Source organism: Monopterus albus, unplaced genomic scaffold (genome assembly GCF_001952655.1).
Source record: "Monopterus albus unplaced genomic scaffold, M_albus_1.0 scaffold28.1, whole genome shotgun sequence".
NCBI lineage: Eukaryota > Metazoa > Chordata > Actinopteri > Synbranchiformes > Synbranchidae > Monopterus > Monopterus albus.
Window position 1 is genome coordinate 3,895,709 of NW_018127908.1, and position 22,910 is coordinate 3,918,618.

At 37.4% G+C, this 22,910-nt stretch overlaps 1 protein-coding gene across 2 annotated transcripts; it reads right to left on the reverse strand.

The window, feature by feature from the left end:
• Window positions 1–1,133: 1,133 nt before the first annotated feature.
• st18 (ST18 C2H2C-type zinc finger transcription factor) lies at window positions 1,134–18,589 on the reverse strand. 2 transcript variants are annotated; one of them, XM_020595926.1, is made up of 18 exons: window positions 18,405–18,589; window positions 14,196–14,897; window positions 13,423–13,557; window positions 12,485–12,575; window positions 12,297–12,389; window positions 11,528–11,733; window positions 11,002–11,201; window positions 8,865–9,107; window positions 7,576–7,688; window positions 6,936–6,998; window positions 6,558–6,626; window positions 6,238–6,300; window positions 5,644–5,724; window positions 4,106–4,327; window positions 3,854–3,939; window positions 3,654–3,757; window positions 3,388–3,531; window positions 1,134–3,253 (listed from the first exon to the last, which is right to left on the reverse strand). In XM_020595926.1, the coding sequence occupies exons 1-18, from the start codon at window positions 18,577–18,579 to the stop codon at window positions 3,113–3,115; spliced, it is 2,931 nt and encodes a 976-aa protein (XP_020451582.1). In that variant the 5' UTR covers window positions 18,580–18,589; the 3' UTR covers window positions 1,134–3,112. The 2 variants fall into 2 exon arrangements, with proteins under 2 accessions (XP_020451582.1, XP_020451581.1); XM_020595925.1 differs by having other exon boundaries at window positions 3,388–3,534.
• Window positions 18,590–22,910: the final 4,321 nt, after the last annotated feature.

Below are 22,910 nucleotides of genomic sequence, written 5' to 3' on the forward strand. Positions count from 1 at the left end.
GAATTCCAACTACCAATTATTTTCATTATCATTGAATGCACAGACACAATTTATGGTGTTGGTCTACAACATGTCTACAAAAGGAAAGTGTGGAATAGTCCAAGGTGATATATTCAAAGGTCTTGTTTTGTCAATAACACAAAGATATTGAGTTGTTTTGTTTTGTTTTTAGTCTGTAGCTGGGCTCCTGAACCACACCATTTTCCTCTTTGAGTATCTGTTGCTATGTGTATTGGTGTAACTACTGTTGTCATGGCAGTACATTTTTCATACATTGTCTGCTGTCACCTGTCTGACTTGTGTCTTTTATTACTTGCCACTGTGCATGTGGACCTAACTAGTTTCTCCTCTGGGTATTTATTAAGTTATTTAATCTAAAATCTGTCAAACTGAGAACAGGAATGATTAGTTACTTCATTGATTTGAGTGGCAGAAATTTAACTGGTTTGATAATTAAAGAATAAATGATCAACATCACCCACTTCTGGCCTCTGAATTGTGAGGATTTGCTCCTTTTTTACTGTATGTTAGAGCAATCTTTGGGCTTTAGATTATTAGTCAGACAAAGCAAGCAATGGGAACATGTCTTACTGGGTTTTAAAAATGTGCTTAACACTGATATTTTATAGACCAAACAATCGCTTGATTAATCAAGAAAGTCATTGGGATATTAACTGATCAGGAAAATAAGTGTTAGTTGTAGCCCTCAATTGAAAAAGGTCATAATGTGCTCTGTATTTGATTAATTTCATGCAATTGCTGGGGCTTTTTTTGGTATTTGTTTAGTGGGGGTGCAACAAAGACACCAGCTGGATTTGAACTTGTGATATTGCAATTAGATTTTCAGCAGCCTAAATCCCTTGATCACCATGAGATCCTTAGCTTTTGAAGTCTAAGCAAAGCAGATCTCACAATTATACCGCTCCTTGTTGTTTTAGATGTAATGCATACTTTTCACCACTAGGTGACGGTAATGCCCAAGGAAAGTAGATACCTTCAGACATCTGAGGTACCTGGCTTCACATTTGACTGACAACAAACTTAAGAAGCTTTGAGAGGCCACACGACCATTTGAAAAGTTTATTTCTACCATACACAAACTGTACAACACAGCGCATATCTGTTTATTATGAAATAGTAAAAGTAATAGGAAGTTTCAATTTACAAACTACCTCAACTGAAAAAAAAATTACATTTGAATGTAAAAGAAAAGGAAATACAATACAATTTCATATCATACTAATATCGTTCCACAAAAAAATCATTTCACATTACAAAACATCAAATGCTAACAGGGAAAAAATAAATATTATTCACAAAACTTCCTGAGCAAACAATGTGTGGTATAGGAATTTAAGAACTTAAAAATAAAGGATTGTTAGGTTTAATGAATGTGATTCAATTTTTAAAAGATTAAAATTCTTTAAAACATATTGAGTATTTGGATAAAATAGGGTCTTATTTTTTCTGTAATTTTGGCTGTTTTGCTGTTTCTTCAAAACGTCCTAGGCTACTTGTCTTTGACTTCTTTCTGCAAATTATGAAAACTGTATTGCTCAAACGAATTACTATGTAATTTTTTTTTTACTGTGGACTAACCTCATTTAAAACTGAGACTTACAGTGCAGTGATACAACTACAATGTCCCATTTCTGGATTTTTGCTGAAGTCAAGGACAGTATGGTGAACTACACACTGAATACAAAATAATGAAAATACAAAAGTGCAATCGATGCAAAAAAAAAGATTAACCAACAACTATCATTTCTCTATGTTTTAATTTCTTTCTTTCTTTTTTTTTAATTATTATTTTTGTATTTAATGACTGAAATGCGAGTTGTAGTGGTAATCAGCTCGGTTTTGACATAGCTACTATTCAATTCTGCCCCAAGCGTTACAAGATTATTTAAACTTTAAGACTGGTTGTAATGTTAAGGCTTGTAAGCAGTTTAAGATAAACAGGAGTATATGCTTATTTTTAATTCACTCCTTCCTCTTCGCCATCTCCGTGCCAGCAAAAGTTGAAATGAACGCCAGACTTTTCAATTTCAAGTCGTGGTTTTTCAAAACCTGACTCTGAGATTACAGCTACTGAGACAATGGTATTTAAACAGTCATCAGGAATGTTTCCTTCTATGAAAATAATTGTACTGTATAATAAATTAGACACCATCCACATAATACTGTCCTACCACAAACATATTACTTGTATATTTTTATGGATTCATATACATTTAGGCACATACTATGTGCACACTCCAAAGTGTGTGCACCGAAGGCAGTTTAATATCTATATTTCAGAAAAGAAAGACATCTTGAGAAAGTGGATTTTCAGTTTTTGTTGCACTCTTCTTGTGGCATGCTATGCAAAGTAGGATTTGACATTCAGTTCACTGAATGATGTTGCATTCTTGCTCAGTGCCACCTCCTCGTTGCATTCAACTGTTATTAGTCGAGAAGAAAAAGGTACAGTACAGTTGCATTGCATTTTTTTCCCTCAGTGCTTACTTTTGCTTACCATACATTCAGGTTCCAATAAAGCAAAAGCAAAAGCAATGCTTAAAAATATTGATACTAAGTTGTTTTGGTAGATTTTTACTTTGAAGGGAGATCCAACTTATGGTCTGATAATAATATAAACGTTTGAACACTAGATGGCGAAAGAATGCCATGAAATCGGAATGTGCTTCTATATAATTTACAATGTGCAGAAAGTCAAACGGATTTCTTGAATATTAAGCATTTACAATTCTATAAATAAATAAAAATTGAGGAAATAAATACACTGATGAACAAATATAATAATAAATAGTGATAATATAAGAATGACATGAACACGTACAGATTAAAATCAAGCAAACCATACAAAATAATTAAGTGCAAGAGGGGTAAAAATCTCACCAGGATAAACATATCAAGTGAATGCAGAAACAGTAAAAGCATTACAAATCCAGCTGGTAATTTTCTCAGTGCAGTGTATTTTCTGGGAAATGCCAAACACATTTCCAAAAGCCTTGTCTTACACATGCGTCCAAGCCAGCACTCTTCAGTAAAATAGAGCTATCTAGTGCCATTATCCCAAGTCAAAGAAACCTCTTGGTAGCTCTACAGCTTAAACATGGATGCCCTTAATAGCCTGTTTGATATTATCCAAGAGGGCCTTGCACTCTGGAGAGTATTCACGCTCCGAGTTGTTGTACATATCAGTTAATGTGTTCACATAGGCTTCAAAATTATGCTCACTGATGGGTCCCTGCAACAAAAACATGTTTGGCTATTAGTGAAAACAGCACAGCAGAAAAGACAATTTATAGAAAATGAGATCTCTTCCAGGACAGGTTAGATATAATGAGTTGGAGTGGAGTCTGTGGTCAAGGCTTACTGTACCATTTGAGGCAGCTGAATGTCTGTTAGACTGTTAATGAGAGCTTGGCTAAGGCGAGCCAGCTCTTTCACAAGGCTGTCGTTGTGCTGTTCAATCATCTTGTTCTCCTCTTCAATGGTCTTCAGGTTACATTCCATAGACGAGATCTGCTTTCGGGAACAAATAAATAAATAAATAAAAATTTTAAAAAGCTGAAACTTATCACATTGAGTGAGCAAAGACCTCAAGCGGTTGTCCTTAAAATGAACTTGTGAGAATAAATACTTACCTGGGTTTGGAGTTGCATCATGTCTGCTTCTATTTTCATGTTGGATTCATTCAGTTCTTTTATTTCATGATCCAAATGTTGAATGTCTTCTTTGTTTTCAACACCTGCGTTAAAGTTAATCATCTAATTTATCCTATTCAAAGTGAACATACATGTCTAACTGCAAAATCCTTGAGTAGCGTCATGTCAGAGAAACTTACCACTGCTCGCTTTCAGTTTGATAGTCATCATCTCTTCTGAGGGCTTTTTCTTGATACTCTGTGCATTCAGAGGGCAACCCGACAAGCTAGTCCGGCAGGTCAGAAATGACAATTTTAGTTGGAGGAATATCACAAAACTTAAGCATCAGTATTTTTATTACGAATGGGAGTAAAACAGTGCCATTGTACAGCAAGAAAGCATGTCGACTAGAAGTATTGTTTAGAGATAAAATGGAGGACAGGTGACCTCACCTTCTGTGAGTGGCAAACACATTATTGGCATGTCCAAGGCCATTGCAGCCAGGCAAGGGACAATGGGGCAGTTCCTGTTTATTGGTCTTCCAGGCAAAGGGCAGCCCATTGATGGATGATTCCTTCTGTCTTTTGGCAGCAAGTGGACAACTGCCTGCACTGCGGTGGGATGTGTATTTACCCGATATATGGCCCTGCCCGTCACATCCGATTACTGGACACCTACCAGAGAGACAAACATGTTGTAAACCTGCACACACTCCAGATTCATGCAAGGAAAATATAGCAAACTTGCATTTAATAACAATTCTAGACACTAAACAAAAATATTTTACGGCACAAAAAAAGAATAACTACACTGTTATACTGCAAAAACATAAAAAAATTGTTTGTTTTTTAAAATCTCTCTCAACTAGACCGGAAGATTTGTTAACCATTAAGTTGATTAATCCAGCCAAATGCTGATTAAAAATCAAGTCGCCAAAACTAGAAATGGACTCAAATAATCACATTAACTGTAAGTTACTAATCCACTAAAACTTGAGGTAGAACAAATGTTCTGTTTGGTGCATACATTTTGAGATGATGATATTTGTGCTTGAAAAACACTGAATATCATTAAGAGTTTGTCAGTTGCATTTTCAGGCCTGTTTTCTGCAGGTCAGTAATGGAGTGACATGAATTACAGATAATTGTCATGTATCCCCTCATGCGAAAGAATGTAATTTGGAGGTGGCTAACCCTTTCCCTTATTGATAAAGGTGAAAGGTCACCTGAGATGATACAAATGGCACACATGCTGTAGAGTGCTGCTGCAAAAAGCCTGTTTCAGCATTTTGTTACTGTTTCAGCACAGCAGCACTTAGAGGACAAAACAACACCGGTCCCATTACTTACATCTACCACAGGTAGGTAGCCTGATGCAAGGCACCAGGACAATGGAGGCATGCCATATGGCCCTCTATTTACAATAATCTAGGGACATTTGCTACTGTCCCCCTGTCTTTCCCTTTCTCTCTTCATGTTTATGAGATCTATTCCAGTGTAATTCCTAAGCTCATACCCTTGCATTAGTAATTAAAAAGAAAAAAAATCAGTGTCCAGATGTACAGTATAAGTAAACAAAGCCTCATATATCTGACTTTGGATTTAAACTGAAAATCAATTACATTATTTTTTTTTTCAATAGCACTTTCACAGACAACAATGAGCACGGTAACGTCTGAGCGGGCAGTCCAACATTTTCTTAATATACTATAATTATAAAGAAAAAACACTTAGTGAAGAGTGATAAGCCAGATATTCCATTCAGAAAACAGGAAAAACAAAACCCTTGGAAAAAAAAAACTAACAAAACATGCTGCTAATCCTTAGAAAATAATGCACTAATGTTACAACAAGAGAAGTATTATTTTCTTTGTTTAATTTAATAGCCTACAGGTAAAATGCCCCAGGCACAAAAGCATGACACATTTTCACAATGTTTCATTTTTGAAACAAAAGCATGACAGAATAGGATGAGAGGGAAAAAATCTTACTTAAGCTCTTGCTCATCTTTGTCGTCCTTGTTTGGTGTGAGCTTCAAACCTCCCTTTCTGGCACGTGGACATCCCGACAAACTAGAAGTGTGTGGAAACCGTATGGGTTAACGTGAAGGAAATCTACAGGCTGCTATGATGACTATGGAGTTTAGGGAAATAAAAGGCTTAATTGAAGAAGCTGTACAAAATGTTCAAAATAAAGGCACAAAGTAACACCAATAACTTATTATATTTTCTTTTCTTGTACAATTTCAGTGTTTCACTTGAATATTTAATCAAATACAAACTAAGTCATAGGTCAACTTTCATTATTTTAGTTACAAGCTGTACTTTATGTCAGTTTACAACAGTCTGTAGTAAAACTGCACCAATGTGTAAAATAGACATTGTCTATTAATTGGATATTAAAATAATAAATAAATGCATAGATACAGCAGATAGATGAAAAGGCAGCCAACAAAATCAATCAAAACAAGAACACAAAAAGTGCAGCATGTTTGCAGCATTAAGTCAGACTTTCACCATCTGTTTGAATGTCATGCATCTGACAAATGTATTTCATGCTCAGTTGAAATGATTTTTCTCTGCTACCTTCTGTGTGAAGCATAGTTCCCAGTCACATGTCCAGATCCATCACAGCCAGGTGTTGGGCACCTGCAGGTTGACAGACACAGAGACCAGGTGCTTTTTACAGCAAAAGACTGTGAAGAGAGCAGTGGCTTCATACTAATATGCAGAAAGGTATTACAAACAGCAAACAACTTTCCCGTGAAGCACACAGAAATTGTGCATAATGTGTAGTTGGAAGGGAAGGGAAAGGAAAACATTGACCTAAGTGGAGGCAAATACAGGCTGCTTAGTTTAATGTGAAAAATCCTTTAGCAAAAATAACTGTTTTTCAAAACACATACTTTAGTTCCTGAGAGTTGGCTGCCATCAGTGATTTGAGTGTTTTGTCAGCCAGGGGACATCCAGACACACTAGAGAGGATAAAGAGCTAACAGTCATTTTGATTCACTCTTTGATCACAGCTGAATTAACTAATCTTAATACAATGTCTCCATGCATATTTAAACACAATTATTTGAAAACACAATGCCACTTCCTCCCCAGGAAAAACCTTTTTCCTGTCACCAACTTGAAAAAAGACTAATGGTAACAATCCAATTGAGTGAGCTATGTGACAAGTTTTCAACTGTGATAATCCACGTAATTAAACAATGAGCACTGTTTTCCTTGTCTATATATCGGCTAGCCGGTGCTAATGAGAGTGTAATTCATTACAGTACCTCCGATGTGATGCATAATTCCCCGTCACATGGCCGCTGCCGTCACAGCCTGGGGTCGGACAGCTGCGGAAGAACACAAAGCATTTAATACACAGATTACACTACTCCCCACCGACTTTGCCAAGCTTGAACTGAACCTTTTCATGGGCATTAAAGAGAAAAAAGAGTTAGTACAGCTGGAAGTTTAGTAGAAAATTATTATTTTATTGCTCAATATTTAGATTAACAATGTCTCTGAATGTCACTGAGGAAACCAGAGGGGAATGTTGTGCTGTGGAAACTAGAGTATCCTACTTTTGTTGAAGTGTAATTCTCAAGAGGAGACCCAGCAGAGCATGCACTCTAACTACAAGAGTCAAGAGTTGTAAGCTTGTACGGGACATACAGGGAGAAAACTCACTTTCAAATAGATACATTTCTTCTCCACATGAACCTGCAGACATACCAGTTACAATCATATGCAACACAGTGATCCGTATGTCTTTTGGCTCAAACTGTCCTACTGTATTTAAACAAAGGTACAGCTTGGAGGTGTGTTATTTTATTATTAATACTGACCATCTGCCAGCTAAAAGGGAGCCTCACATTATTGAACAGTTGACTGAATAAAGATGCCTCAAGATTCTTTAATGTAACATACCTCAAAAGCTCTTTTTTTGAATCTCGTAATAGCAGCTTGGTTTTGGGGCTTATCAGGCTGCCGTCTCCTTGATACTGTTGGTCCTCCAAGGAGACCTGATCGTAATCTTCTTGCTGGGAAAGAAAAGATAAAAATGTGGCCATACCTGTCAAAAGTATCAAACCTCTGTAATCTGTAATGACCTAAAACTGAATAATTAATTAGATGCCCCATATAATATTCTTAAAACACAAGGCCTGGGGGTTAGAGAGCAAGGCAAAGGTTAAGGATGCCTATAGAGCAGTCATACTTAATCTATTCATAGATATATATTTAAGTTCCAATATCAACTACAAAAGAACACCACCTGTGACATAAAGCAAAGAAAACCTTTGAATCCAGATTAGGGTTCGTTCAGGCCTCTGGACTAAAGTGATGTCTGGAGACCAGATTAGCACTGATATAGTCCTCAGAGTAAATGCATTTAATACATTTTATATATGCACAGATTTGCTGCTCTGTCACAGAAAATGTAACCATAAATGCTCTTATCAAGTATAGTACTTACAGGGGTGTAGCTAACTTTGAGATGATCTGTATATGGTTCTAGAAATTTTAGCAACCTGTGATGAGTTTAAAGTTTATAGCTGGAAACCTTTTAGGCCATATTTTTTGTCTACATTTGACAACCTTTTTGGTAAGCCATAAATAATGTGAGGGTTCAGTGTTTTTCCACCATAATTTAATTACTTCATTTCAGTGTGAGACAACATTTAGACCTTCATGTTGGGAAATAAAATAGTAACATTTCATTTCAGGTGGATACATTCCTAAAAAAATCCTGCAAACAACTATTTGTTCTGATAATTATATGGCAAATAGAGAGGTATTTCTGATTTTGTTATTTTCTGGATGAAGTTTAGTTTGCTGCATTGAAATTGTCATGCAGAACATATATTTCCACAGCTAGTTAAATAAATAGAATATGAAAAATTCACTGATTTAAATGTTTTTCGGGATTTTATAAAGCTGGGTTGTTGGGGGACTCTAACTCATGCCCTCAGGGACTGCTGTTCCTGGTTCCATATGTTTCCCATCTTTTACTTTTAGTCTATTACTGTGCTTTCCAATCTTCCAATTTGCACTTTGTATAACAGAAAAATGTTTTGGTGATATATGATAATTCACCACACACTGTACAGTTTTGATTCTCAAGTTCTTATCCTCCATCATTCACATTTCTCACACCCATAATCTTAAAATTTTGATTACATTGTCAGCTGTATGTACGTGCGTGTGTGTGTTTTTACCTCTTTGTCCTGTAAAACGTGTGCTTTGCTGAAGTTGACAGGGAGGGGGCTCTCCCAGCTGTCTCTCTCACACAGCGGCTGGTAGAAGGCGGGGCTGATGAGCACGCTCCCGCCTTTGGCCACAGCGGGCTCAGGAGACAACGGGTCGTCTAAAGGTGTCTTCGTTTGGGCTCTCATGCTTTCCTTACACTTCTTCATGCTCAGGTCCAGAGTGCCATTTTCATCCACTTCTATAATCATGTCCTATATGCAAAAAGAGGTCAACTCTTTAATGGGTTACTAGATGTTATAACATGTTGCAGAAGACCACAATAAATAAATAAAGTCTTCGATATCAGTGCAGGGCATGCTGAGTTATGAAAACAAATGAATCATAGGATGAAAATAGACACAATTTCCTAATTTTACTATAAGGAATGTAAATAAAACAGCATGATGCCTCATTAAAATGACAGCAGCAATAAGGTAAACTTAAACCCAACAATGTTTCTCTGTGACTTGAAACTCAGAACAATGTATTTAAATAATACATACTATACAGTGGTTATCTCACATTAGACAAAGTACTAAATGAAGGCAGCGTTAATTCTGCTGAACACAAAACAATAATAATAATAATAATCACTGGTGTGTAGTTTTTCAGTGACAGCTGTGTTATCTGGTTTCGAGGACACACAACCAAGATGGCAGCTGGGTGGTGGTGGTGGTGGTGTGTGTGTGAAAGCTTAACATGGCATAAGTTTCCCCACTGACAGATGTGTTTGTCATTTTTATGCTGAAATGCAATAGCACAATGACTTATGGCTGCTTTATGGTATCAAAAGTTTTACCTCATTAAATGCTGAAATCCTTTTCCACAAATGGAACCAATTATTCAACGCATATGTTTCATTAAACCCTGTACATTATTATTTTTTGCAACAAAGGGGAGCCTTTCAAATTAATTAAAGGGGATGATTTTCATGAACATTGGATGTGGCGGTTCACTTTAATTATCCAGCCATTTCATGATGTGTGTACCTAATCAAAATAACACTACAGGAAATGTAAGACTTTTTGTGATTTATTTTGATTTTTGATTGTTATTGTCTCCAACTAAAAACTAGGATTTAGTTTTTTATTTTTATTTTATTGCTTAATTAATGATGCCATTTAGGCCTCTTACACTGTTAAAAAGTATGTCCAGCTTGCTTTCAAGCTTAAAGGGCTGCTTTTTGGTGCTTTTATTGTGTGTGATATTTTAACGTGTAATCTACATATGCAGATAAGGTAAGGCGTCCAACGACTTATAACACTCTAAATATGGACCCTTTTTTCAGACTTGAAAGCTGTTCTTTATTTTGTATGTCTTTCCAAGACAACTAAGCTGTAAATGCGAACAGATGATTAACTTGCTAACACTGTTTTATTCATTCAGTGGGCCGGTACCTGGTACAGGGCCACATTCTCAGCTCAACAAGCTGGGAGACAAGGATCTGTGCTGTGTAGGTGTGGAAACCTTGAATCATCTACAGAACAGTGTGCATGTATGTTACCCACAGAATGTGATCAATATTAATCATGAAGTCAGTTTGGAGAAAGTTGAACACAATGCTGCGTTGGAGATAAAGAGAGCAGAAGAGATTTTGGATCCGCATACATTTTCAAGAAGAGTTTGGAATTTGTCTGAATTAAACTTTTCAAATGTTAACTCCTTTAACTGATTGGCTTAATCCATTAAAATGCTTTTAAAGACTAGCTGGTGTAGACACACAGACTATGCTGGATCATATAACTAAGCAAAATATCCTCTGCCATCTGCAGTGGGCAAGATGCATTTTCAGACAACCGTTCAAGGTTTTTACATGCCAGCTGATGTCGAAACTAAATACAATACCACATGTTTCATAAAAAAGTAGAGGGCTAGTTGTAATTGGGAAAGAAGACTGATTGTATTTCTTCTTTTAATGAGATTACACAAATTTTCATTTGTGTACATTGAAGCTTTATGGAGTGGAAACCTTGTTTTTCTGCCACCAGAGAGCCAGTCTCCCTTTGCCAAATTCTGTCTTTTGATGTCTTCCCTTTTTATACACAAATCAGAGTTCCTTTAAAATGACCATATTGAATACCTTTCCAAGTGGTCTAATTTGATTACCTTTGTGGAGGTTGCCAAGGGCCGGCCGGTGACAGCCTCCATGTTCTTCCGGTAGCGAGTGGAGAGGTTAAGGATGGCGGCAGTCGCTGCGGCGGCTTGTAGACCATCTTCCTTTTTGAATTGACTCGGCGGGCTGTGCTGATCAGAGGTGGGCAGGTGGCCACCTGGTGCACCAAGGAAGCCAGGATACTGCTGAGGTGCTAAAAGACAGATACATTTAAATTTACAAATTTACAAATTTAGTTAACAAGACATCCGGTGTTTCACAAAAACTTAATTAAGAAATTAAGTTCATATTTGTCAGTTTTAGCAGCAACAACTACTCAAAAAATAAAATGAGACAGTCCTCAAACAAAAACAAACTGATCAACATAATATATGGATGTAGATTATTATTAATTTTGTGGCCGAAACATTTCCAGACAAGTTTTCATGTTTAGAGGTCATGACAAAAAATGTTTGTCACATTTATTCACTTCATTTATTAACTTATTTTGCCTGGTCAAATAAAATATATGAAACTTACAATCAGGAAAATGTGACATTTCCTGGTCCTTGGTCCCCATCAGAGGCTGTTTGCCAAAGACCTGTGCATCAAAGCTGGCGTAATCAAAGCGGATTCTGCTGTACTTGTCCATATCTTTTGTAAGGCTTGTTTGCAAGGCTGCTACTGGATGAGAGAGCCTGTAGTTCAACTGATTCATCTCAAACTTCTTTATCAAGCCAATGGCTCTACAAAGAGATAAATAAAAAAAAATATGTTTAGTTTATTGAGTCAAACTTGTGAAATAAGATGCCTGATCATTTCATATCAAGCAGTTAAGTGTAGACATTGTTTTAAATCATTCAGGGATGCCAGTGCTTTTGTACACATAGAGTCTGGGATCTGATGTGTGTTGTAGATCCACAGCCAGGTTGCCAGACTAATTAATATAGTAGGGGTGGGCATCCTGCCCATGATATATCCACAGGGAACAAAGAGTTCTGCTCTTTTATCATCTCTAATAGAAAGGAACTCACAGGACCAGTAACCACTGCTTATGTCTGCTTGGAAAGCTCAAAATAGACTGTTTGTTCTGCTGGGATCCGTGAATAAAAATATCCCAACCTCTCCTTAACAATAATAGTGTTTATCAATTTTTTCCATAACCTCAGTTAGGCTTTAACAGCTTCAGTCCACTACAGAGCCAAATATAATTTCTGGACGCTTGTTTGGACACTTGTTCTAATTATTTTTCTGCACATGTGACTACGCTGAGAGCAGTGAAAATCACTAACGTTATCTGGTGTTATACCTTGGTGAGCGGTCAGGTGTTTGTCTGCATTTCAGGCTCTCATCCTGAGGTTTGGAGACTTTCACTGCAGCAGCGATGGGGCAGCCTGAAAGACTGGTTAGGAGGGAAATCAAACACATTAGCCTAATACTGCAACTCATCTATGAACAGAGCACAGGTTTTGTAATGGCTTTCTCCCGTGGATGTACCTCCGGTGGGTGCTCCGGTTGCTGTTGACATGGCCTCTTCCTGTGCACCCGGGTGTAGGGCACTTAAGGACGTTCTCATGCATGGCCAGGACTGAGTGGATGAGCACAGAAAGAGGGGAAAAGAGAAACATGTTCAGAATCATTCAACATGTGAAACATAATCAAGTTGAAAGATTATAAAATGGTAAATACACATGTATTGTGAGCATTTTGTAAATAAAACAAATACATAAAATGATGATTTATGTAATTGGTTGGTATATTAGAGCCTACAGAGCAAAGATCCTAGAGAGACGGAAACAGGGGAAAAAAGCAAAAGGCTTTTTCACTGTGAGGAATGCTGTAATGTGGTTGAAATGTAAATAGCTTAGTGCAAAGAGGAGCGTAACAAGACAGCTGATTATATTCTTCAATACAAACGCATTGTTAAAGGCCCGGTCTGTATCCTTAGAAACTTCTTTTCTGTACATATTCTCCAATTAGTTTGTTGGAGTTGTCTATTTATTTTTGAATACTGCGTTAGCTAGTCCTTTGATTTGCAAATACTGCCTGCAGTCTTAGAGCATGCGCTTTTTTTGAGAAAGTTAATTACTTTTTCTGTTCCTTTTGTAACATTACCATTTAATGTTGAATGTTTGTTGAGTTATATTAAAACGACTTAACAATCGCCAATGTGTGTGTGTGTGTGTGTGTGTGTGTGTGTGGGGGGGGGGGCTTCAAATTACAACACATCATGAGAAAGAGAGAGGGGAAAATCCTTTAAGTTTATTTGAAAAGTTTCATGCACATTTTTGAATTGGACTAAATGCATAAGCAGGTCTTTCTTGTCTCTGAGTTCATGCAAAGAGGATTTCAATTGCAAATGCAGTGGTTGAATATAAATCCTAAAACTGCCAGTTTAAGAATAAATCATCCACAGAAGTGCTTGTGCAACCTACTCTCAGGAGGAACTCGAACTTTGTGAGGGCACCCAGACAAACTCCTGTGATGTGGGTACAGGCCGGTCACATGACCAGTACCGTCGCAGCCAGGAGTCGGACACTTTATATCCTTCTTATCTGTCCGTGGAGAATCTGCAGCCACAGTAAAAAAAAGATATCAAGTAAATAAACATAATACAATCACTGTGCTGCCACCTTGTTTTCCATCAAGAAATATAAAAACATTAATGCATGTAATGCACTTGTCCTGCATTCTTAATGTACATAGGTCAGCAGATTGAAATATCATGCAAAGCCAGATACTTTTTTTTATAAAATGCATCTTTTAAGCTGTTATTTTAGTTAAGGCTGCAGTTCAGCACAGAGCATTCACTTCTTAATGTCCATCCATTGAAAGGAACATCTAGGATTACACATCTAGCTGCAGAAGAATCAGAGGGAAACATGAGGGATACTTTGGGAGGATTTAAGACTTATGGTCATGGTTAAATATCCAGTTTATTCCTATCAAAATCCAATATTCTGAGCAGTAGCAATTCCATCAGAAAATTCTGTTCATCTTTATTTTAGTTTGTTTTTTTATTATTTCACTTGTTCTTGTTGCCAGAATGTTTTAGTACTTAAGAGGATTTCAGATTTCTTCTCTCTGAACCACCCATTCCCCCCCCCGTGCTGGCATTTTATCAGCACACAAATCATTTATCTATCTGATGATGTAGGTACATCATCTTCTTACCATAGTGATCACTTTTCATTCTTAACACCTTTACCTTTTCCTCCATGATAGTTGATTCTGCTGTCCATGTCCAGCATCCTTTGGTGCCTCCTGTCATTGGTCATCTGCTCCATGAGGAATCGGTCCATCTCCCTGTAGGCATGGTGTAGCACCTGTCTTTGCTCTGTCTGGAGAGCTATGGCCTGCTCTAGCAGGCTGAGGTTCACCCTACCTCGGCTCATGTCAAGACCTCTCTCATGGAGGCCCAGTGACCATCCGTCCAGCCGAGGTGGCCTCTCCACCTCTGTCTCCCCCTCGCTGTCCTCCTCTGTGGGGAGCGACCTGTATCTTAAAGCCCCGGCCTGAAAAATACTCTCTCTACTCAATGGACCACCTAGTTCTAAGTGAGGCTCTTCTTTAACATGGCCGTTCCTTCGTGAAAAGTCTTCAGAGACTTCAGAGGGACTGCAGTCTGAGCTGTTCAGCTTGGCAGACAGAGACAGAGGCTCCCACTCAACTTCCCTCATGTCTCCATACGGACTGTGTGGCGATGATGTGGCACTCAACCTGTCTTGACTTTGGTCTTCTTCTTCGTCATTAAAGAGTTCCTCTGCATCTTCATCCATCAGAGGTTCGGATGTGTCTGGCTCACAGTCAGATGTAACTTCTGACCATCCAAGAGAATCGCTGGACTTTGTTGCTGTATCATGGTAACCATTTTTGCTGACCACTCCATTGATAGCATTTAGATTTTCATCTAAAACAACAAGAAAACACATATTATTCTCTGTGTTTTTAAGTGTTTTACTCAGGCCAGGCATGTTCTTTTGGGACACCCTGAGTCACACACAGGATAAGAATTGAATGTCCTCAGTAATCTTCTCCAAATCCTTTTAAGGTTTTAGATTTTGTGCTACTTTTCTATGAATATCTTGAGAAAAACATGTTTTTATAACCATCTAGAGGATTTACAAGAACACATGTTACAATAGAAATGATAATCATAAGGATTCTAAGCAATTTCACAAGTATATTTTAGATAACATATATGACCTTTCTTTCTGCTAGTTAAAAATAAAACCTGGAGATGAAGAACAAAATTGTTTTCTTCTTCTTCTGTGATTCCAATTGGAGAAACAACCCAAAATAGATTTAGGGCAAGATTATGGAAGGATTTACACTGTGTTGGACAGTGAACATTCAACACAGTATTTTTTTTTTTTTATAGTTGTGTATTTCTAAGTGCAAGCTAAGCAGTAACATGTTGTCATCTGCACAAAAATGATTTTTAAACACAGAATTGTTTTTTGTTGGGATGAAAACAAGGAAAGTGAAGAGGATTCCTGAAAACACAGATGGAGTAAATCACAAACATGAAGATAAAAGACAGAAATCTGTGTGAGCTGCTGCTGTCTGTGTGGCAGAACATGGTTCAGGAGAAGCCAGTCATACACCTCAGTCAAAAAACTGACAAGAATTTTTGTTAGATAAAATCAGCAAAAGGCAACAGCCAACAGTTACCACATAAATGAGAGGTTTGCCCGGTGAGAATGACACAAAATAGCTGCAAAAAATACCAGCAAGATTAATTTCGATTAGATTCAGTCAGAGTTTCTTAAAAGCCTCAACAGCTTTGCATGGAAAATAAATGGATGTCACGCTGAAATGAAAATAAAAATGATCAAAGTATTAAGAGTACATTTGACTGAAACTGTTACTTATATTAAAAAAGGCTGTTTATAAGGTTGAAATGTCTAAATTATGTATAAGTACAGTTTATTTAAACATTATTATTTTACTGTAAAAATAATAATAACACACAACTGACCAATAAAATGCAAGGTGCTGTTAAAGAAATGTTTTCCTAATTAAAACATTAAAAAAAAAAAACCTTCTTCCAATAATATATTTTTTTATACAAAATCCGTGTGGGTGTCATACCATATACAGGCTGAGCGCAGTCATTGTGGCAGATTAACAATGTACAGAATAGTTTACACAAATTTTACACTCATTTTGTATAATTTCTTTGCTCCATCTTATTTTTCTGAGTAATTTAATTTGCACTGATCTTTGCCTTCTCCTGGTCACACATGCAGAACATGACAAGACTGTGTGAAGCCTTGCACACTGGAAGTCGGGTCAGTGGAGCAGACAGGGTAGGTTAGAGTTATCCCTCAAAATGCATCTGAAACAACACTATAGTAACACCACTGATTATATTAAGTCATGGTCAGTGATTAACAATGGAAAGCTATCATCTGGTTTGATTCAACAAAATCTCTCTTGATCCTCCAAAACCAGTCAAACTTATGCTCGATTAAAGCTCTTTGGGCTGTGAGGGTTTTTACTTTCAGCAGGCTGGACTGGAGCTTTATATCCTCTTAAGTGGCCAGACATCAGAGACCAAACCAAAAGTAGGACTGAGTAGGTTGATAAGGTAGATAGAGATAGATTGTGAGAATTAGATCACACACTGATACAGGCATTATCAGAGAGCTACCACTTATTAATGGGAGCACCACAAACACTTAATCCTCACCAAAAGAGCTTTAAATTATGAGGCACTAATAAAAAGAAAAGTTGTTGTGCTGTTTTTCTGATATATGTCGTATGAGTTTATACATTGTTTCTTGCAGTGAAGTTTGACATCTATGGTCCATATGTAATTTACAGTGTGTTACTATCCTGCTGTGAAAAATATTTGAATAGGTGTTTAAAGACAAACCCTGTTGAAAGACAAAATGAAAGCCAGTTAAGACGTATTTACATTTATGAGGCAAGCAACAAGGGTTTTGTTTTTCATCCAGATGGACTCCCAGGCCTGACACAGCCGCACACACACACACGCACACACAACTGCAGTGTAAAAAGGAAAGAGATGGAGGAAAAAAACTTGGATCCCTCCGGTGGTTTGTGTGTTGGAACAGGTGAACAGTTTGTACTCCAGAATAGCCATTACCAGCACTCTGCAGCAGGGCTGCAGTTGGCTAGAGTTGAACACAGTGTGGCTCGCCCAAATGAGAGGCTTATTTTTCTCCTTTTTTGTTAAAATGTAGATATGACCAGCTTTCCACTGCAAAAATTCTTAATGCCTCCAGTCCACTTTTCCAATTTTTGTTTTTCCACAGAAAATAGCCCCAAAGTCTAACAATAACAGCAAAATATGTTCTGAAAATATTTATCAATATCCATGTTCATCTGACATTCTTCACACTTTTTTATTCTGGTTGGATTTGTTTTTTTAAGATACAGTATAGTCCACAGAATATCAGGTTCAAATAGGGAAAATATATAGCAGTCACTCAACGTCAAGTGATAAAAAGATAAAGTATCTAGAATACACAACAACAAAAGGAAAAACCGATGATGCACAGTGAATTACTTAGATAATTGTAATGTAATATGAACCCAGGAAACAAATAAATTCCATTTCCAATGAATCCACACAATCCAGTGAGCTACTCTCCTGGTCCATTTAACTACACACATGTGTACTATAATGAGCTGTAGACATTATGCCTAATTATGTATTAGACTGTGTTAGAGGGCCTAACAAAAGCTTTTGAAAGGGACAATTACGTTTGTTGCTTAGTTACATCGTTAAAAATATACCAAATCAGTGCAGATTATAGTGGGCGAGAATGCACATGTACACCACGAGCATTGTTGCCAAAATGCACAAAATTCAATTCATTAGGAAAAAAGAAAACATTTTTGTTCCTGAAAAGGACAGCGGCACAAGTGAAAATGAACAATTTTTAACAGTTGGTGATGAAATGCTCCTGTCGTTGAGTAAAATCTCAGTAAAACATCGGAACATCAGCCAAGCAGTGTTGACAACTCGTTTGTTTCACACAATAAGCAAACTTCAATAAAGGTTCTATCTAAAAGAATGGTGGAAGTTTAATTTAAATCAAAGTGAACTGGTGCACTCCCACATTCAGTTTTTCGTTCTATGGATTCAATGGGATTGGACTGGCTATTGAAAAAGGACAGATGAGGGGTATGAAATCTGGCCTCATCAAAAGAGGGTAAAGCCACGCCAAAAATATCATGGCAGATCAGCTGTCAAAACTTCAATTTGTGGATGTGAGACACAACTAATGTGGACCCAGCAGTGTAGTCTTTCACTTCCACTGCACAATGACTGCGGCTGCTGGCTGATGGCAGAGGGAGGGAAATATGAATGCAACAGATGGGATTTTAAAATTCAGCGTCAATTGTTCATCAAAACAGACAAAACAACAGGACATCTGTTTACCTGCTGGAGTGTCAATGTTCCTCAGCTCTTCTTTGTCCTGTGATGGTGCCAGGTCCTCGCTCTCCTCTTCACATGCCTCGCTAGGGCTGTAGTGGCGGGGCTTCATCAGTAGGGACTTTCTCTTGTTGATGGGGGCGCCCTGCACCCCTTCCTGAGCACTCCTCTTCCTCGCCATGGACCCATATGGGCTGGGGTGGGGGGTGGGGGGGGTGTGTGGAAGAGGGGGACAGACAAAAAGTCAGTAGGGACTTTCTCTTGTTGATGGGGGCGCCCTGCACCCCTTCCTGAGCACTCCTCTTCCTCGCCATGGACCCATATGGGCTGGGGTGGGGGGTGGGGGGGGTGTGTGGAAGAGGGAGACAGACAAAAAGCACTGCAGGGTCAACAGAGGCTTCAGTTATAACAGTCCAACTATTTTAAAATGAGACTTTTTCATGCATTATAAAGTCTCTCTTAATGAATCACATCTATAATCTGGGAAGAAAATACTTCCTTTTGTAATGATGGAAAAGATAAGAACATTCAAGGTGTTCACATCATGAAATTTTACCTGTGAGTTTCAGTGAGGCAGCCGGCCAGCCCTATGAAATAAAGGCGAAGAAAGACCAGATAAAAACACATGTTTACATTTCCACTAAAGCAGCACAGCATCTGTCCACATATTCTTCGTCAAAGGCGACACACTACTTTTGGGTTTTGAGCTGGTGCTGATGTCATTTTACAGTGTTCTGCAAACATTTGTTTTGTAGATAATGTTTTGGGGATGATATCACCTGGGTTAGTACTTTTTTTTTTTATCCAGCCTTTTACCTTAGATTTTATTCTCTTTTACAATGCCAGCAGAGGTAATCAGCATAAGGATGGAGAAGTGGTTTCCTCATTGATCTGAAAAGCTTTCCATTCAGTCTGGTCATTCTCTGGGAGACCAACAAGTAGCTCATTCTTTGACAGCATTGACAATGTGATCTAAAAGGGTAAATCAATTTTCCCAGAGGCCTGCATGAATCTCATTCACAAGTTCTATCCCTACTCCCATGAAACGCAACCAATAATAACACTTTTCATGAATTTCCCCACATGTAATAATAGCTCCAGCGTGAGCAGGCGGGCCTCTGAGGCCCTGAACGCTTGCATAATGACATATCCGGTCTAGAGGTTTTCAATCACACAATATATACACAATCCTTAACTAATTTGAGCCAATGTTCCAATTTAATGAAGTTATTCCCCTCTGAATAATGAAATGGCAGTGCAGGGCTCTTCAGACCAGTAAGATAATACATAAAATTGACAGTTATAAGGTTGGATTGTTGAACTGATACCCCTAACCCATGGCGATAAGTGGAATATGTGTGTGTGCATGTGTGTGTGTAGTTAAAAGCAAGCTAAAACTGAAAGCTGTACTTACCTGTGCTACTGTTGCATGTTTTCAGGCTTTGCTCCTCACCTTCAGAATCCATCTGTTAATAAAACATTGAATGTATGTATAGATGAGCCACTAAACAAGAGGTTGTAATATGTTTATTTCTATTATTTTTATTTTTTTGTCAATCACCCAGAACCAATAAGCCCTAAAATCAATTGTGTGCAACAACAACATCAACAAGAGTTCCACACCCGTAATATACAAACACATAAATGTTAGAGAGGGGAAAAAGTTTCTCAGGTGAGTGAGATGTAATGACACAAAATAATGACATTACAGTATGGACAGCACCTCGCTGTGTGTGTGTTTAGATAAAAATAGTTGCTAAAATCCATCTACTCTCACTGGCTGTTGCTTCTGGGTCCCAAATAAAACCTATTAAACATAATTATTCCAGGCTGATGGTGGCATATAGTGGTCACAAGCCAGTGAAATCTGTGAGTCATAGGATATGCTGTTACTTTTCCCTGGTAATGGGAAACATGACTCCTCTCTCTCGTTTGCTGTTGTGATTGAAGGCACTGACCTGTCATACATTTATAATAGGGGAGCAGGTGTGGCAGTGATGGACCTTAATTTCCTTTAATAAACCTTTTATGTGCCACACTCTTAATGCCACGCCGGGCCCTCAGAGGTCCTGCTCATAATAGGTTCATTACTTTTGATTACTACAGCCTATTGAGACAAACAACTCCCAAACACTATAGATTACATTCTGTAAAAACGAATGTACCTCATTAGTTTGTAACACTTTTCCACACAGACATGCTTTAACATTTTGTATAAATTTGTTGTTCTGAAGGCAAAATGTTGGCTCTTACATACTGCAAGCTGAGATCATAACATGGGCATTAATCAAAGTTCAAATGATGTTATCAGTGAAGTGAAATATCACCACTGACTCATACCAGGGTTTATTTTCTTTATTCCACATTTTAGATATGCTCCCCATTTGTAAATATTTTGAAAATAATTAGACTTATTATATTTTTTACATACAGTGCTATTGAATATTTATGGTTAAATAAGAATAATAAGCTAATACAAGTTTGATAAAAAAAAAAAAGATAAATAAAAAAGAAGCCTCAATGATAAGAAAATCATTTAAAAATGTGTATTAGGTCAGGCTGTAGTTTATGTCTGCCTATAGCTCTTTTTCTACACTATGCTGCAGTTTCACACTGTATATAATTTTGAGTCTGACAAGGAAACTGAAGCCTTACTTTTCTTAACACTGCTTTTAAAAGTTATCACATGTTCATTTCTGACACAGTAATGACAAAAGAAACTGATTATTTTGACAAAGCAGCGTCCAAATCAAATTCACATAACACAGCGTGACATGTAACAAGAAAACAAGGAAGGCGGCGGGAGATGCTCTGGCATACTAACAGGTATCCCTGGTATGGCAACAACATGGACTAACATGTGATGCTGAGCGTTTATAAAAGCAGAACAAACATTCAGGGTCGAAAGGGAGCCTTTATTTGACATGCCCTACACACCCTGGCTAAGAACTTTAAATAATTGACGTTTTCATTATTTATTTCATCATTTTACATTTTTATATAGAACTGTTAGTGTAGAATTAAGGATTTGGTCATGGATGTTTAAAAGTGCAGTGACAACACTTTTATTCCCATAGCATACACGTATATAAAGTATATATAGAGTATATAAATGGTTTTTAGTATATTATAATGCAACTGTAAGCAGATTAAACATTTATTAATGTATCTGACAACAGTTACAACTCCTCCTGTTGGATCCCATAACACGTGGAGAACAAACAGATAATAAATGACAATATAGTAAAACACAAAGGAAATGTTATAGAATATGTCTTCACAGGACAAATTACAACTGATGAGAAACACTGGATCCACACTGTCCACTGTCCAAACGGTCGTATGTCTGCATACAACTAAATTATAGCGTGTTATAAGCCATTTATTAAACATTCATATAGTACATAGAAATGCTAAAAGGTATTTACCAAAATACCCCTTTACACAATACACAATGAACTTAATAAAAAACAACATGAATATAAAAATAAACTATGTACTTTAGTGATTTTTAATAATTTTGATCACTTTTTTTTTTTTTTTTTTTTTTTAGAAAAAATACCCCTTTGTGCAGTGTCACAGCAATGAATGTTTCCATCAAGATTTCCCCAGCTACTGTGGATACTACGTTCACTTTTTAATACTCCCATTAAGACATCAATAGTATTGCTGACAGATCAGTGTTTATGTATGTTTTACTCAAACCCTGATCACTGATGAGCACTGCTGGCTTAAAATTGACTCAAGATGAGTAAACCGTCACAGTAAATAACATACCTACCTAATTTTTGTTCGAGTGCTGTAATGAACCCATCAAAACAAACAGACTTGTAGTGAAGAAGTACAAAATAAATAGCTCTCAAAGTTTTCTGTAATGCTTTTCAGGGAAGTTTTATCAGGTTTTATCAAATTGAGATGGCCCAACCATCACTTTAGACAAAGCAGACTCAGCAATACCTTTCAAAGAGCAATGTCTGCCAGCCACCCACAGCTCTACATAAGTAAAAACTGATCTCAGCTTGTGATCACTGTGGTCAAAGGAGCAGTGACACTCCACCACTCAGCATGCTGCTTATACAAAACACTGTTACACAATCATTTATCCTCAGATATATTTTCTGTCCCTAACAAAAGTTTTCACTTCATATTTAGAATGTACGCTCTGTATATGTGCATCAGATTATGTACCTTTGACTGTAGTTTTCCAAGAGCTCTGTAGGATAAGATGCTGGATCCACACTGTCCACTCTGGTTGATGCACTTCTTACCTCTCAGGAGCTGATCATGTAATTCATTATCTAAGATAGAAAAACACACCAGACACAAGGGCATGACATTTCTTTTATCTTATAATCTATAACTTAATCACTTTTTACCCTATGGTAAAAACTGTATGTATCTAAATGAGCTTTACATTTTTATATTCTGCAAACAGTCAGAAAAAGGTGGAAAGAGCATATTAATACCTCACCAGGAATAAGGAACACAGCACAAATTGATTGCCTGACAGAG